This window comes from Dysidea avara, chromosome 12 (assembly GCF_963678975.1).
Source record: "Dysidea avara chromosome 12, odDysAvar1.4, whole genome shotgun sequence".
Classification (NCBI taxonomy): domain Eukaryota; kingdom Metazoa; phylum Porifera; class Demospongiae; order Dictyoceratida; family Dysideidae; genus Dysidea; species Dysidea avara.
In genome coordinates, this window is record NC_089283.1 from 19,337,328 (window position 1) to 19,355,180 (window position 17,853).

The 17,853-nt window shown below is 37.1% G+C and overlaps 3 protein-coding genes across 6 annotated transcripts in view; 1 reads left to right on the forward strand and 2 right to left on the reverse strand.

Moving 5' to 3' along the window:
* LOC136241201 (ankyrin repeat domain-containing protein 39-like) overlaps nt 1-150 on the reverse strand; it is a 50,781-nt gene extending 50,631 nt beyond the window's left edge. For all 4 annotated transcript variants that reach the window (XM_066032379.1, XM_066032381.1, XM_066032378.1 and 1 more), the window contains exon 1: nt 1-150. In XM_066032379.1, the coding sequence (XP_065888451.1) occupies nt 1-78 (78 nt within the window). In that variant the 5' untranslated portion in view covers nt 79-150.
* On the forward strand, nt 140-11,991 carry LOC136241194 (tyrosine-protein kinase RYK-like). Its single transcript, XM_066032371.1, has 12 exons — nt 140-341; nt 1,532-1,650; nt 2,016-2,109; nt 2,157-2,291; nt 2,613-2,796; nt 2,895-3,130; nt 3,184-3,273; nt 5,223-5,434; nt 6,461-6,573; nt 6,827-6,986; nt 10,766-10,902; nt 11,722-11,991. The coding sequence occupies exons 1-12, from the start codon at nt 221-223 to the stop codon at nt 11,831-11,833; spliced, it is 1,713 nt and encodes a 570-aa protein (XP_065888443.1). The 5' UTR covers nt 140-220; the 3' UTR covers nt 11,834-11,991.
* LOC136241197 (E3 ubiquitin-protein ligase RNF168-like) overlaps nt 11,877-17,853 on the reverse strand; it is a 6,174-nt gene continuing 197 nt past the window's right edge. Inside the window, exons 2-6 of the mRNA XM_066032374.1 lie at nt 17,500-17,743; nt 16,711-16,796; nt 16,318-16,464; nt 12,399-12,473; nt 11,877-12,349 (exon numbers count right to left, since the gene is read on the reverse strand). Of these exons, the coding sequence (XP_065888446.1) occupies nt 12,092-12,349; nt 12,399-12,473; nt 16,318-16,464; nt 16,711-16,796; nt 17,500-17,743 (810 nt within the window). The 3' untranslated portion in view covers nt 11,877-12,091. The remainder of the gene's footprint in view (nt 12,350-12,398; nt 12,474-16,317; nt 16,465-16,710; nt 16,797-17,499; nt 17,744-17,853) is intronic.

Here is a 17,853-nt window from a genome sequence, read left to right on the forward strand (position 1 = left end):
TTGAAAGTTCATCTCGTCCATGGACTGGGAAACTCCATAGGCCGCTACTGTTTTATGGTCACAGCAATGATCATCCATAGTGCGCTCTCCGAAAATCGCAGCAAATTTACAAGTTTTTAGCCTATAATTTAAGCGCGCTTTAAAAGTAAAACAATTATGATTCTTTGCGCGCGAAATTCTTTACGATGATTCTGACTTGTGGTGTCAAAAATCTCTTCAGATGAAACTTGACTATTCGATGGGTTATCGGGCACTATGGATACTTGTGATTGTCGCTACCAAACTATGTCACGGAGGGGTCTACGTTTACATCAACGATTCAGATAGCAACATGCTATTTGGTAAGTCAGCGCCCATAAAATTCTAACTCGCACTAAATCCTCACATCTTTTGGACTCACTCTGTACTACCAAACAACGTAAACATTGTATTTATAAATGTACCACTGTAAATCTCAAGATAATGCATTTTTATGGTGGTTAAAAATTAGCTATGGTGATTTTTATTAGAATCACATTTCAAACCATAATAGTTCTATTAGTGTCAAATGTTGGTTAATACTCACTCAGGATTTGTGTCATATTTGGTGAAATTCCTGACAGCAACCTTGCTACCCTGATCAAGGTGTCATCCATATGTTATTATGATGTTTAATCCAGTTACTCACCTTGTCAACAACATAATATATGTGTAACACTCTGAGTTAATACTTTTCACTTAATTATGGTTGAGGTGAGCCACAATTAATTTTTAAGGTGCCAAGCTTGCTGTTTTAAATCTTTATAGCACAGCCAATACAATAGTAAATTAGCTATTTGTACTGATAATGAGTATCTGATTTTACACTGTATGGTTTCCTAGTGTTATGCATTGGTTATAGGATGGTATTGTAAATGCTCCATTCACAGCAAGCCTTAGTGTAGTAAGAATTTCACACGTCATGGCTTTGATTTTTGATTTCACACATGCCCTGAACTTTATGATGCGTCTTTAAATAGAAGCCTCTTAAATGTTTTTTTGTCTTCAAAATTTTTTGCTTGACAAGTAAATTCTATTAGCGTGCATTTGAAAATAATTCTACATATGGCGATTCGTAAACAGTGCCAATACTGCAGCTCAAGTTAACCTTTAGCTTGGAGCATTGATCAGAAATTCGATATAAGCATCACCTATATAAATGTCTGGTACGCATTACATTTATGGTTGAGCCGTAACATAGATGCAAAACCAGTAAAGAATAACAAATTCAAATTCAAAACCAGTAAAGAATAACAAATTCTGAAAACCATGCAAAATTATGCCCAAGTTCTTTCCGGCAAAAAATCTAGACTGCTTATGGTACTGGTGTTCTGATATTAATCATTATACCAAATTATTTCCCCAGTATTTTGAATATAGTGCTTGGTATTTTTGTTAACTTTCATTGTGACTACGAGGTGTGTGGAGTTGTGTTGTAGATAGTTCCTAAGGAAGACTGAAATTTTTGTATGGTTGTGTATGCATGTATGTATATGAGTTTTACTGTTTGTAGGTCATCAAGGGAGGATCTACATGGTGCGCAACAATACAGTGTCTAACCGTACAGCATCTAATATGTTAGTGAATAATAATATTTCTTTTGTCATTGGCCATGATGATACTGATAAGGAGGTTGGTTCAACTGTGTTTGTGCGTGTGCGTGCGTGTGTGTGTGCGTGTGTACAATGTAGTGTTTTTTTTGGACCTTCGCAAGCCTTATGTCTCTATCCCATGAGCAGCATTGTGGAAAAGGATGTCGAAGCATTGTTGGACACCCTTGTGTGTGTGTGTGTGTAGTGTAGTTTGTATGTACGTAACATGGACCTACCAGTATGTTATTCTACACCATACTCAGTACAAAAACACCACTGCTATTCACCTGGTCAGGCTATTCACCTGACCAGGTCACATGACCAATGATCACACACGTAACATATGACATCAAAAGATCAGTAATGCTGACACAGTATATTGACACACAATGTCATTTATTGTAGTGGGGATACAGGGTGACATACAACTCTGGTGACAATGAAATACTCAATGCTCCTGAGTCGATGAAACTTTCTTCAGTTCCTAAGCTCCCTAATGGTATCAGCACAGTATTGTCGTATTTTCATTACTAATCTTTCTTTCAGGTTATAAACTGAATGCGACTTTTAATTGTACAAGAAACATTGATGGATATCAAGCTGGCTCTGTTATGTTCCTAATCAACAACCAGATGCTAACTCCTTCTTCTATTAGAGCTAAACTAGAATTCAAAAAGTGGTGTAAGTTGTACATGCTAATGTACTGTTCCTCTTTAAATGGATGATAGATTTTTAAAGTTCCATTGTCCAGAGTTAGTTCTGTATGACATTAGAACTTTTGATGCAATTTTGTTATCATGAAACATTGCAATATTTAACATGAGATTTATAGCTGTCCTCTTTCAAAAGTTAAAAAAAAGGTATGGAGGTTTTTCCCCCTTAAGGTCGTAATAATTACGGTGTAGTAAACTATTTATTGATTTGACAACAGTAAATATCTGTATGGAACATTAAAGTTTCAATTTCTTCATCTTTTTGATGTCAAGGATACTATTCTCTTAGGTAACTGCTCAGAGTATAGCTGTTCTGAAGAGAGTAGTCCTCCAGATTCCACAACTTTGTATGCAGCCATTACAGTCGTAGTACTGTTAATCGTGTTCGTCGTCGTATTTGTGATCGGCTTCCAATGTGTACGACAACTCATACAACATCACAATGAACAGAAAGAACTTGATGCAGAGGATGAGTGAGTTACTAGTCCATATTTACATTAATGATTTTAACCTTTTACACATGTCGACTTTAATCAAAAATTGAGAAGTTACTATACCTTTTGTGTTGTAGTTTGAGTTCCATTGCAACTCCAGTACACACACTACACCAGTCGAGAGATGCCCAGAGTCAGGGAGGTGTTGCACTGTCCGAAATTCACCAAGCTCCGGTATCATTGAAACCCGCTGTTGATGGAAGTCTAGCAGTACTGACAGCTGAACTAAACAAAAGTGTCCACAGCTTGTTCTCCATGAAAGACATCCTAGTAGACAAGAACAGGATACAGCTAGGAGAGCTAATCAAGGAAGGTTCTGTTAAACAACATTTGAAGTATAGTGTTGAATTAGATGTCATATTTTAGGTACCTACGGCAGAATGTATGAAGGGTATTTAGCCAACACAGAAGACGATGTTGAAGGATCAGTGTCTATCATAGTAAAAACTGTTTCAGGTATGTTAGCTGCCATGTGATCTGTAATAAGCATGCAACCAGTTGTAAACAATTTCTCAGTAAATTCCTCCTCCTTAAGACTGATTTTTTCTGCCTAAGAACAATCGTATCAGTTTCACAGTGCTTGTAGGCAGATGGTATAATACTTTGATCAAGTATTCCAGTTCACATCATTGTGTTTATGTATGTACTGGCTGTCACAGCATATGTTTGAGCAAGTTCCTTATATAGAAACATGGTCTACAAAATTTTGTAAGGCTTTCTACACACATTTGACTACCCTAAAAAGGAAATGAATATGTTTAGATAAATAATTGAAGTATCACTATTGTAAACAGACACTATATACACAATATCTGGGCACTTGTGATCCCACTTGTGAGCCCTGAGACACACTGGGTAGGGTCCAGGTATCAATTTCATGGTCACATTACAGCCCATTGCTTCGTATAATTCATATGTTTGGCGTCTGGTCATTGTTTATTTACAAAATCAGGTTGTTGATTGGCTATATTTTCTTTGGTTTTACTAAATGAATTAAATAAGGTTTGGAAGACCTGTTGGAGCTGTATATCAACAAGTTGGAGGGCTCTGATATAGATTGTGTTTTTGTTTAATTCCTATTTGTAGTAGTCACGTCCATTTGTAGTGTGTGTTTGTGTGTGTGTGTGTGTGTGTGTGTGTGTGTGTGTGTGATTTGTATTCATTTCATGGGGCCAGTTAGCATACTATAGCCATTCTTCCTTGACTAAGCAATAGCTACCAACAAATGTGACCGGATCTGCAAAAACCTGACACAATCGTGCATTTTTCGAATTCCTGTTTATAAACATTTATATTGTACTTAGCCAAGTGTACCCTCTGGCAAAGTTTCAGCCTCATATGCCAATAACTTTTGGAGTTACAGCCCCTCAAAGTAGCAACTAGGGGTGTGCGATAATATAATTTTTAATATCACGATAATGTACCTTATTATCACGATTATCATGATAACTTTTTATGCATATAAATAATAATTTATGTGCCTATACATTTATCATTATACGACTTGTCTGCTAACTAAAACTAGAAGTTAATATTATGACAATACACTGTAAATTATATCTAAAGCATTTTGTGAGAGTTTTCCCTGGCCGCTTGTAGTTTACAGTAATATCCGGAATTTATCATTATCACGATAATGGAATTTTCAGATAATGAGTTTTCGCGATAATCGATTTATCACGATTGTTGCACAGCACTAGTAGCAACAACAGAAAAATCAATTTTTACAGCAAGTATAGGGAAAATAAATTACAGGCACTTCAAAAATGGCTATAACTTACCAACAGATTGAGATACGGAGCTGAAAGTTTCACCATCGTGTTCGCCATGAATAGGGGAATCACTTACTGGGTACATTTGTCTTTTATTCACATTTCTTCACTGCATACAAAGGCGAAATTCGTGAAGAAAATTTGATCATGTACAATCACTTCGACGTGACGTAAACAAATGCTCATAACTTGTGTATCCTTGGGTCTACTGCAACAAACAAAGATTTTCCAACTCCTCTTGAGCAGGAGAATAAGATGATATCCAGGTTTTTATTGTTAGTCCCTTCCTTCACTAAGAAATAGGCGTTCAAAAAATTTATGGAATTTTTTTCAATAATGCACAAGTATTGCATTCAATGCTTTATACTGTAAATTTAGGCTTACACAATTGCATCAGGTTTTCGCAGATCCAGTCACAAATTATTACACACATTACGGTACATTAACTAAATGCATCATGATTGTCCATATATGTAGTAACAAGTTATGTACTTTTCCGTAACTTTGTGTACAATATTGTATACTTGTATGTACTGTAATGTTTATGGGTACCAGTATTTTAATTATGTGTATACACTGTAACTAGTGTGTACAGTTTATAATTTTTCTGGTCCAATGATTTAATTGTTGTAGACATAACTCCAGACCAGGTTGTAGCCTCACTGGTTGATGGATGTTTAGTGCTTCGTCACATTCAACATAGACACATACTACAAGCACTAGGGGTGTACTCCAATGAGCAGGAGCCAGTCATGGTGCTACTGGCTAGGACAACATTTGGAACACTCAAACAATTTCTGGATGATATTAGATTGCAGGGTGGACCACAATCATCATATGGGAAGGTGTGTGTGTGTGTGTGCGTGTATGTGTGTGGTGTCTGTTGTTACCTCTACCCATTTGGATTAATATGAGCCTAATAGAGGGCTGTATGCCTCACATAATTTCTGTGCCCTGTCTGTCAGTTTTTCTAGTTCTGTCTCCAGGAGGATTTGCCATCAAGTGTTTATCCATAGAACCTGCATATAGATCTAGTTAGTTCACAGGTATTCCAGTTTCACTAGGGGTGTTGAATAAAGGCCTGTGCTGTAAATGACTGGGTCTGGGAAAATCGATCTTATTGCCCATGTCAGCAGATTTGATTTTTCACCAATAACACAAAGCTACATGAATAAACTATTACCAAAATCAGCTAGACTTGATTGGTTTGCTTTTGCTGGCTGCTTTTCCCAAGCACAGTGGTGATCCGGCATACACATGTAGCTATGATAATGGCAAGTAAAGTTAAAGTATAAATGGTGGTACATACGTGAGTGCACTCCATCTGGAGAACCTGAAGTATTTATTTCTATATACGTACACATAGAAATTTATTTGTGAAATTCATGAAATTACATAAGGGGAGCTATTCAAAGTACATACATACAACCAGTGCACCTCAAGGCTGTGTAGAATACATATTGTTACTTGGTGTAAGGTAAGCAGGTGTATTTATTTACCAGTTTCTATAATAGGAAAGGCACTCTGATTGCTGAATCCCCTCTGAGTATGCATGTACATACAAGAACACATCACAGGTCTCAAGTATGTACAAGAAAACTGTGTTTGGAGTTTCTCTGTGTAATGTAGTTCAAAGAGCTACAGTACTGTTTATACATATGCTCATACCTACAAACATAATTGCCTCAGGGTGGCTAGGGAAAATGGAAGAAAAATTTAAGAGATTTAGCAGCAAGTCTAATATGTATATCGGTTATAATATTTGGTGGTGTGTTGTGTGCATGTATGTCACATACACACACGCACGCACGCACGTACGCACACACACACACTTGATGACTGATCATGTCATTATTCTTCATCTGGTTCAGCTACTACTCACACAAGACATGGTATTCATATCAGCACAGATTGCTAGGGGTATGTACCACTTATCTAGAAAAGGAGGCATCATCCACAAGGATTTAGCGGCCAGAAATATCTAGTAAGTCATCATCTGTTATCTAACTAGACGTGTACGCTGTACGTACTTTTCCATTAAGAGACATTAGATATTATTACCTGTAAGTACTGTTTAGTGCATACTTGGGATCAAAGAGTGCTTTAGTGTTACGTTCAAATGTGCGTGGCCCTATGTCAGTTATCAAACACATACAGTAAGCACAGATGTGCAGTAGATGCATATGTACACATTGTGCACAAGTGAAACTGTTCAAGTGTATATTTTCTGCCTTCAGCATTCATGAAAATCTCCACGTCAAGATTGGTGATCGTGGTCTCAGTTGGGATTTCTATCCCGACGACTATCAAGTAACTCCAAATGGAGAATATGTCCCAGTGAAGTGGGCATCAGTTGAAGTATTAGAGGAACAACAATATAGCATGTATTCAGATGTGGTGAGTAACACTTGTAGACAGAATACAGTGTATATACATGTACTGTATGTGTCATATAAGTCAGGCTCATGATACACTCTGCCTACTCAATAAGCCTTTTCCATAATGACGTCACAATTAAAAAATGGCGATCTCTATTTGTCTAATATTTTCGAGTATTGGATCCTATGGGCGGTAAATGAAGATCGATTGTTTGTGTAATCTAGAAAGAAACTATCATGGTAAAACTGGCAGGTATGAGTATAATTCTATGAACAGGATTCATTTTTGCTACTTACAAAATTTTTGGCTGGTTTTCTAGGTAGTGGAAACATTACTCTATTAATAACATAGTAACCATACCTGATCGCTGCACCTCGATATAGGTTTTGTCAATCTGGTAATAATGAATCAAAAATATTCGCGTCATAGGAAACAGTACTTGAAAATATAAGAGTACCCCAAATAGAAGTTAGCATGACATCATTATGTAAAAGGTTTATTACATGTAGACTGATCTTCCCAAGCTATAAAATACACACCTGGGTTCAGGGCACACACAAAAAAAACCCGGTTATTTAGCTATAATTCTAACAAACGTGTTACGTGCTTCACCTTGTATTTCATTGTTTGCAAGCTAAGATTGGTGGCACTTATCATACTGTACAAAAGTACTGTATAGTAGGGACCACAAAGGTGTAGGCGTGGCCCACAATACCGTACAGCGTAATAATTTAACGGGGGAAAATTTTGACGAATTTGGCGAATTGTTGCAATTCGTCAAATTTTTCCTCGTCAAAGCTCACGTGACTGGTTAATTAGAATACTGAAGTCAGCACATTCGTCAAAATTTTCCTTGTAAATATTTGACAATAATGAATTCATCAAAATTTTCCCCCGTCGAATTATTACGCTGTACGGTAAAACATCATCCAAAAACCATCTTCAGTTCTCCCTGACAACTATGAGGCAGTATTGGTTAGGTAAAACAAAGCCCAAACAAGCTTTCAGATCGACCCGAAATGCTTTCAACAAGTTGCTATGGAATTTAAATTATTAAAAAGAATTTTCTACTGACTGACTGACTGACTGATACCTTTGAACAAACGTAACTCAATAACAGTTAAGGCTATGGGTTTGATTTTTTCACTATTCGGCCTGAGAGGTGCCTTTTGGCACACTGCAGTACATACAATGCATTCTTCATGGACTTACCAGTGTCCTCCTTTGTGTCCCATTCATCGTAACTCGCAGCGAAAAGTGTCAATTTGGCAGTAGCATGTGATGGCTTGCCTTCGTAACGGAAATCATCCATATTTTTCATAGCGGCTACTTTGATTGCAGAGGTGCTTTTCTAACAGTTCTTAGTTCATAATGCTGTGTAACCAGTTGAACATAGCTGACAACGAAGGGTAATGGATACTTCACTTTTCAGACAATAATTGGTAGCTGTTGCGCATGGCGCCATTTCTTTTGATGCGGTATGCATGGGTCACCACTCATAATTTATTTTACAAAAAAAAGTTAACAAACAAGTACACAAAAATTGGAATTTTCAACTAGAGTAGGGACCATAGCACATCGATAAGAAGTACTGAAACAAGCTGGAGTAGTGCACGACATTAAATCACAGTAAAACAATAAGAAGTGTTATATCCCTACTGTGCTCGAGGTACCATAAGAACAGTACAGTAGAGATATAACACTTCTTATTGCTTTACTGTGATTTAATATCATGCACTACTCCAACTTGTTTCAGTACTTTTTTATCGATGTGCTATGATCCCTACCCTAGTTGAAAATTTGTGTACTGGTAGATATAACGCTTCACCACTGGATTTCACCACCACTTTCAACATTTTCACCCTGCTCTTGGTGCTATAATTTCCAGGCTTGAATACATAGATAGATGCGTAGATACTGGGCATGTTTAAATATCTGGTCAAAAATTGCTTTTAGGAAATAAACACCTTGGTCAGCTGTTATATGACATAAAGTTTGGGAGAATGCGTGTATTTGTAGATCATGTTGTAATTTTTCATCTTATATGGATTCACTCTTTGTAACTATTACGTATGCCCTAAATTTTTTTGAGGGAAAGGAAATATTTTGCAATATTCAGGGTAAAACTTCAGAACAAACATACATATAATCAATATGTTGGTCTAAATAATTTACAGATAAAATTCTGAAATCCTGAAATTAGTGAAAAATTTTTAGCCGTAACAATTTTAGCCTGTGTGGTAGGCCTTATATTATGGAGCACAAATGTACTGAAAACAATGCTGGTCACATGTATATTTGTTTACATGGAAACTAAGCTATAGTTATATCCCATTACGAGGGTGATATCATTGTTATTACATGAGTCCGAGGAGGAGCCGAGGACGAGTGTAGTAACAATGATATCATCCAAGTATATAGGATATAACTATTTTATATCCCAGTGCATGGAAGTTTACGGATAGTAAATTAAGTTCCGGTTTGAGTTCCTGTCACTGTGCTCAAGATTTCATCCAAATTGTGTGGAGATTCAACATCATAGCTACAACAGAGACCCTGTATACTGCCTACAAACTGTAGCGAAGAGCAGTGTTATGAAGCAGCAGTTCCAGGTACAATTTACCTTCATCAGAAGTTGGTATGGTGCGAGGTATGGTGGTGTTGCGTGGCATTCAAGAGGAAAAAAGACCAACAAGTGGCTACTGTAGTTCGAGATAGAACGATGAAGCTAGAGATTTTCAAAAGAAGTTAGTTCTTCACCATAGTGACTGTTGGAACTGATTGCTGGAGTGAAAATCGGCACAGACATGTTCTTGACATTTGTTTAACTTGTAGTGTTACTGTATAAAGGATTAACAGTTTTCTTGTAAGATTTAGCAGGTTTATGTGCTGTACTGGTGTGTTTTGTATCAATATTTCCTTATTTGGCTCTTTGTTCCATTGGTAAACAATACCATTCGTGGTTATTATGATGTCTCCGCAACAGGGTGATAAGCTAGTTATCACTAGGTAATAACTAATATATCGTACAGTAGCAGTGCCGCTCTGTCTAGCTGTATGTAGTTATAACCAGTGTGGCACTTTGACACTCCCACGCACTGGGATTTAAAAGACGTTGTGCTATGTAGCAATATTGTATGTGATAGCATGATTGCATAATGTGTTTGTACATGTGCATACAGTGAAATCTCATGTAGTAGTCACCTCTTAATAAGACCACCTCAATACTGTGACCATATGTACTTCGCATGCCTACTAAAAAGATGTGATACTGTTTAAATTAAACTGTTCCACATTGCACACGTTTATGTAAATAACAGTTTTATTTGTGAAAGTGAAACACACAACATTTTTTCAGTGACGGTCATGATACTAAGTGTGCAGCCATACTGTAAGTGCTTGTAAAAACAGCTGATGAACAGTTTCCTTATTTAGTTATAATTTTGTAAAAACCCTAATGAAAACCCATAATTAGAAGTTACATGGGTAATTATACAATTATTAATTGCATCAGGTAATAAATAAAGAGCTAATTGAGTACAAAATAGTGTCTACATGTTGAGCTGAGCCATGAGAGTTAAAAAACGAAAGTCATAAAAAATGTGTCAGACATTGGAATGAAGATTTTGAAATATTATTAGTGGGTTAAGCAGTACTACAAATAAGCAAAATTTCCAGAACTCAGAAGTAGCACAGTGTATCAACTTATGATGGTACACTAGCATGTGTATAGTTACAAATGTAAATTGTGTATACAATGTACATCCATTACGTGTTCTCATTGTGTTATCCCATAGTGGGCATTTGGAGTAGTATTATGGGAGATCATGACAGTCGGACTGGTCCCTTATGACAGTGTAACACCAAATGAGTTAGTTGACTATCTCAAATCAGGTCAGCGACTCACCCGGCCAACTAACTGTCCGGATGACATGTAAGTTGATACCTCAATTAGTGACCACCCTTGTTTGTAAGACCACCTCATTGGTGCTCATGCCGTGTGATATTTCAGAATTATTAGGGGCTGAAATTATCATGGTTTTTTTAGTATTCGAGTACTCTCTAGAATGATCGAGTATTCACGAATACTAGTTACATGTAGTCATACCCATTTGACATGTTCTGTACCAACCTTAAATATTTTACTGTATTAAAGTACTGATGTTAGTGTTTCTGACAAAAAAAAATTATGCCAATCAAACTCTACTTCCTTCATTGTGTCACTCCCTGATGATAGATGCATCATGTGAGCTGGATCATGTGATCTTAACGAATACTCGAGTATCAATTTTACCATGTTTTTCAGGTTTCTTGCGAAAGTGCAAATTGGAAAAAGATCACGTACATACATTCACGTGCAATTGTTGAATTTTGCCGGAATAGCTACCATGTTTTTCAGGTCTAGGAACACCATACACAACTTTTCAATAACCAGGAATAGACTTTAAGACGTTCTCCACCTTCTCTAGCGTGCAGTTATTCATGTGCTCGCACGCCGGGGATCACGTTTATGTTTTAATCTTTGCAAGAAGCTTGAAAAACATGGTACTATCCGAGTACTCTACGAGTATTTGTTTCAGCCCTAATAATTATTGCTACATGTATGTCCAATGATTAATCTGGTAAAATTTTAAACTGCTTTGGTTCCAAAGTTCATAAGTTGCTGTGTGCATATATGTAGATATTTTCTGACCACAGTTTAGACTTGGTTGCTATATGAGTTTGTATGATGTTGGTTTTCTCTCTCTCCAAGGTTCTCAATTATGGGTCAGTGCTGGGCGTTAACACCAACCGACAGACCAAAGTTCAGTCATTTGACAGTGGGACTAGATCACTTTCACCTAAGACTAAACTCATACATTTAAAGTAAATAGATATTTCACCATACACATTTTCCTACAGTACAGTTCAGCAGCTATATGTCCAATCATTTCATCATGTATGTATGTATGTGTGTATGTCTATACCACTTCATTTCTCATGCCAACTAATATTTATTTTAATATTTTTAATTCTTGTACAATCGTGGTTACTGTTACGTAGTACACTATGCGACACACAACGATTTCTAATACAACAAAATAGATTGGGTAAGTCTGTTGTTGAGAAAGAAAATAAGCGAATTAATTCTGTTGCCATTTTTGTTGCAGTTCTAGAGCTATTTTGTAGTCCATTTCAATTTGTTTGTCAGCCGGTGTAATACTACTACTACTGCTGCTGCTGCTAGCACTCTCGTTTTCTTTAGATGTCACTTTTGGTTTAAGCCAAATACTGATTGGTAGTATCCCTTTCATATCCTTTGATTTGTTGGTCGTTGATGGCTTCTTTTTCTTGCTACTGCTGCTGCTTGAAGGCTTCACCTTGGTGATTCTGGTAGGGGTCTGAAAGGACAAACAATGATTGTCTGTGCTAATAAAAACAATATCTTACAGTTTGTTTGGTGTTAATCTGGTCAAGTTGCTCTGCAAAACTTCTGTCGAGTTCCTCTTGTTCCTGTCTGGCCAACTACACAAGAATTAGTCCTAGTAATAAATTAAACAGTACAAACAATGGAGCATTGTGTTAGACTGTGTACATGTCAGCTATCAAAAGCAAGGTGTTATCATACAGTACGATAGTACTGTATAGTAGGGACATTGAAGGTGTGGGGGCAATCCGTGATATAATATAACCCAAAAAACCTGCTGCGATTTTCCTCACAACAACGTCACAGTATTGCTTGGGTAAAACCAAGTCCAAAAGTGTCTTCAGATCAACCCGAAACATTTCCATCAAGTTGCTACAGAATTTTTTTTTTTAATTGAATTTTCTACTGCCTGCCTGGCGCCTTCAGTCAAGCGTAGTGGAAAACTGGCTACAACCACAGCCCTAATTCTTTCACAGAAACGTTTCTAGATTACTTAAGAAAAAACCTTTGGTATATTGATAAACATATAATGCTTGCGCTATTGTCTTATCTTTTATCCTTCTTTACCATGACCATCAGTCAAGGTTCTACCGCTGAGTGTTAATAGACTACAGTATGGCTTCCATCTACCAGTGTATATTGCATCAAACAATTTGAATACACATAGTCGCCAGATGCACCAAACTATTTTGAACACATGCGTACGTGACTTGCTGTTGATATCGATCAGTGAGAGCAACTCGCGGCGAACTATATAGCATTGTGTAAGTCAATAAATATAGTTTATTTAGTAACACTGTTAAACCGAGTCGGGTCATCCAGGTCCCGCTTTACAGATTATTCAGGTCTGACCCCACTTGCTAAACTAAATGTGGATGTGTTACTACACGTCATAGCGTATCCCTGCTTCTTTCGTGAGCCACGCCCACTTACGTAAATTACTGTCTGTAGACATATGATAGCTACGTCCATTCATCAGTCTGTAGGTATGCACGAATCCATGTCCATTATTGTCTGCAGGCTTATGTAGAGCCACGCCCACTGATCAGTTGTTATTGTATGAGTCACAATCTAGTATAATAGTGCTGTGAGTAACTCTTAAAGTATTGTGACTGGTTTTGTGCAGGCTATTTTGTGGTCATGAGCTTGCAAAAAAACTTCACAAACAAGTATAAGAAAAAATTAGGAATTTTAAATTAGAGTAGGGACAGTGTATAGTGCTGCAATAAAAAGTACTGAAACAAGCTGGATTGGAGTAGTACGTAATGTCCAAATACTGTAAAACAATAAGAAGTGAATATCCCTATTGTGTATTGAGTGTAGCACAGTAGAGATATTTACTTCTTATTGTTAGGACATTACGTACTACTTCAATCCAGCTTGTTTCAGTACTTTTTATTGCAGCACTATACACTGTTCCTACTCTAATTTAAAATTCCTAATTTTATTTATATAATTATAAGAGCATAGCTATTCTTTGGAAAAATTTGTTCATGAGCCTAAAAGGTAAACAACTCCTTGTTGGCATTTGGAATTCACCAAAACCACAAAATTCAAGCCTCGCCCATTGTGTGTTAATATATTAGACCCTCAGTGATCAGAACATGTCAATTACTCCAACACATAAGTGATTGCTCAATTAGAGTATTTCATCTCTAGTGTGTGTTCTATTAGAGTAAATGCATGTTTTAATTTATCTGAACAAATTCCCTTAATTGAACACTTGCCTAATTCTAGGGAAAAGACATTCAAATAACTGAGGATCTACTGTATTTCAGTTAAACAGTGCAAGTCACCAATTACTGGAATCATTTTGTCACACGATTGTAATTCCTGTAATGACATTAAGTTAACTATTTTAAAAAGTAGTCTATATCGCTTAGCAACAGCGCACCCTGTATCTCAGTAATTTAACCAATTATTGGCAAACCATTATACAAATATTTGTATACATTACTTCCTGGTACTTCTTAATAGTTGGAGGATTTTTTACATAATATACGTACAGTCCTTGGATAACTCTGTCTCACAGAAGATGAGGCCAGCTGTTCGACAGATATTCACTGTTAGACACAAAAAAAAAGCATACCAGTTTACTAGGGCTGAGCGATTGTGACATTTTGCTACCTTCACGATTGTAGGATGCAACATATCACGATTATGATAACTATCACGATGTTACAACTTTACATGGATCGATAGCACTGTATGCACTACTTTGTATATAAGTTATTTATTTTAATGATACACAATGAAATTGTGTACAACCGTTTAGCATACAAACACCAGAATGAATCATAGTATCCTTAGAACTTAGAATTTCTAACAGGTATACCATAAGCTTTTAACTATGTAGTAAGAATTATTCACATAATGAACTGTCTCAGAAGTGTAGGCTTGTTCTGTGGATCATGTTCTTCCACAACAGCCAGTCTGTGCCATTATTTTGAATTTATTATACATTTGCATGTGATGTCACAACATCACGATTATTTATATTACATATCAACATCACAATGTTCACAGACAATCACGATTAATCCCACAATCGATTTAATCTCCCAGCCCTATGGTTTACCATACAAAAATATTTTTATGCAACTTCACTGTTTAGCCAGTACAGCTTCCAGAGTGCGTTGGTAACAAAATTATTGAGTCAAAACAATTGCAAGAAATTTTTTATAGGGTATGACGGCTTAGTGTGTCACCGGATAGCCTCTATATGCTCCATAGTCTGTTTACCTAACAAGTGCCAATAATTGGTACCTGCTGATGATTGGTGGTTTATGTTACATACATAGTCTGGCACTGCCGACCCTATTTTTGGCGCTTATAAGTGCCCCGAATAAATAGGGTCTGGTCTGTCTAGCATTAGGTACTTGTGCTTAGGAATGCATAATAACACTGCGGCTCGTGTTAACAACCATAGTAAGAGATCACGAATGGTGAAGAATCCAATCACAACAGTGATGCTTTAAGGATTTCATTCAGTTACTTTCAATGGGAGGTTGATGTTTAGACTGTGGAGGCGATATATCTACTTTCCGAGGGAAGGCATCTATTACACATGAATGTTTAATGGAAAATCGTCCTTGGTTTATTCACCCTAACACAAAAAGAACCCACATAACTTTCGTGACTTTCATCCCAGTATTTACTCACATCATGTGGCCACAATGCATTTAATTGGCAATACTGCGATTTGATTGGACGCACCAGTTTTTGGTAATGGTGGCACAAGTCCTTGATTCTAGACAGACCAGACCCTATTTTTTTGGGGCACAGGATTGGCGGCACCAGACTACTACATACATACCATATGCATAAAATTTTTATAGACAGAGTGTACCAGCCTTCAGCTTCAAAGACATCACATCAATATTGTTGACAAGGACATATTTGGGTATCACTATATACGAGTCATGTGAAAAGAAGCAGAAAAATATTTACATAATGTCAATTACGTTTTTTTCTCTTTTTTGTTCATTTGTTAATTACTCAATCACCATGGTCTAGCTACACGAGTGTACAGAAGTTTTCGCTTTGCATGATACAAAAACTTATACTCTTCAGTTCCAGGTGATCTTAGATATTTCATAAAGTTGGAAGAGTGAGGTGCATCCCATAAGGGGAGAATAAGAATGCCACCAGAACGGGGAAAGTATGTTTGTTTTAGTCATCTGGTGAGCTGCAGAGAAAGATCCCAGCCAGTAGCACCAGGGGGTAAGGCAACCCGGCACTAAAACAAGGTTAATATCTCAATTTAAAGCTGAAAAGAGATCAATGTTAACTTGCAATTTTGTGTGCATGAAGGACGTGCGCCCTAGCTGTCACATATAAAAAAACCAAATCAAAGAATTAAGAATGATCACCTATTGCGCATACGTATTTAAAAGGTAAAGTATATATGTAGTGGTAGAAAGTCACACGTACAATACTTACATCTTGTTGTTCAATCGTTTTGGCCAGCTCTGTTGCCACTTCTTCATCCTTAGCTATTTGCTCCATCATGGCCTGATGATCTGCCTGAGCTAATCTGACAGCTTCTTCCCTCCCAAGCTTATACTCCTCTTCTCTTTCCTTATCAACCTGTACACAGATCAACCAGGCTATCATCAACTACTGGATACTGCTATAAAGTATTATCATGGCTAGTTTATCCACACAGCCTATGCAGTACATTGCACAGTAATAAAATTAAACTACACGTACTGCTTTACTTCAAATGTAAATAGATGGTTTGGCACTAAACTCATAATGATCAACTAAATGCTTTTCTGGGTCATTAGATATTAAATATCACCTAGCGGCATACAGGTACAAAAATGAGCTAACCACTTTCTTCTCGTCCATGTAGTCTTTGTGTATCTCTCCTGGACTAGCAATCCTTCTGAACACAGGAAGGCTCTGATCCACAACACCTGTAAAACAACCAAGGTGATGTATTAGCCAGAGAAGTCAGTAGGTAACAAAAATACTAGTTACCACTGTATATGTGTATGGAAAATACAGCACAAGGGTGTGTGACAAGAGGCTAACACAGAATGAGAGAAAATAGTTGTATTAGTGTCAAGGCATCCCTTGAGTGCTACACAAAAGCATAGGTGGTGATTTAAGTATTACATATATATATTGTAGTTCCTCATTGTCTTATTCGTCTCCAGTGTCCAACCATTCGGTAATCAGACAGTAAGAGTTCATATAATCTATTTTAGTTGTAGAACAAACTGGTAGGATTAGTTCAAATGGCTAGTTTTAGAGATTTACCATGTCATGCATGTGATCAATGATGCTGTCTGATTGGGATTGTTTTGGTAACAGTACTGTATTCTCCATACAACTGCCTGTATCTTCCCAAGTGCACTCCGCCTAATTATCACATTACACTTCAGTACTTTCATCTCATATAAGCCACTAGGAGACCTGCAAGGCTAGAGCCTGATAAAAGCTTTACACTGAAATTATTAGAATCCAGGAAAAATAATCCCAGACCAGGTGGTATCTTAGCTTGCAACCTAGGTAAGTACCTAAAGAGCCATACACTAGAACTCCTTCAACGAGAAACAACACTCATGCAGATGATAAAATCTCCATGTATGCCTTTTACACAAACTGGACACGTACTGGTCTCTGTCATGGCTGATGCCAATTCCTTTCTCCTTTTCTTGTCCACTGGATCATCAACTCTCTTTCTAGCCCATGAGCTTATCCTGAGCCGACAAATAGGGCAGCAGAAGTTAGCAGCTCTCAAGTTCTTGTGAAAGCAACTTTCACACACTTCATGTCTGCATGGGAACACCACCGGCTCTATGATTAGTTCAAAGCAAACAGAACACCTGACCCCTCCTCCATAACTGACATCCAATTTCTGTAGTAATTAGAAATACACGTTATTTCAACATAATTAGATGTAATTAACATGACTTTATCAGCTGTTGACAAAATGGAACAGAAAACGAGTCAACCGACAGCATGGCC

What these genes read in the sequence shown, in the direction of transcription:
- LOC136241194 (XM_066032371.1), top strand. Translation starts at nt 221, where the DNA reads ATGAAACTTGACTATTCGATGGGTTATCGGGCACTATGGATACTTGTG. An exon ending in GAACTTGATGCAGAGGATGA is followed by an intron (nt 2,797 to 2,894) that starts GTGAGTTACTAG and finishes TTTGTGTTGTAG; the next exon opens with TTTGAGTTCCATTGCAACTC. An exon ending in CATAGTAAAAACTGTTTCAG is followed by an intron (nt 3,274 to 5,222) that starts GTATGTTAGCTG and finishes TAATTGTTGTAG; the next exon opens with ACATAACTCCAGACCAGGTT.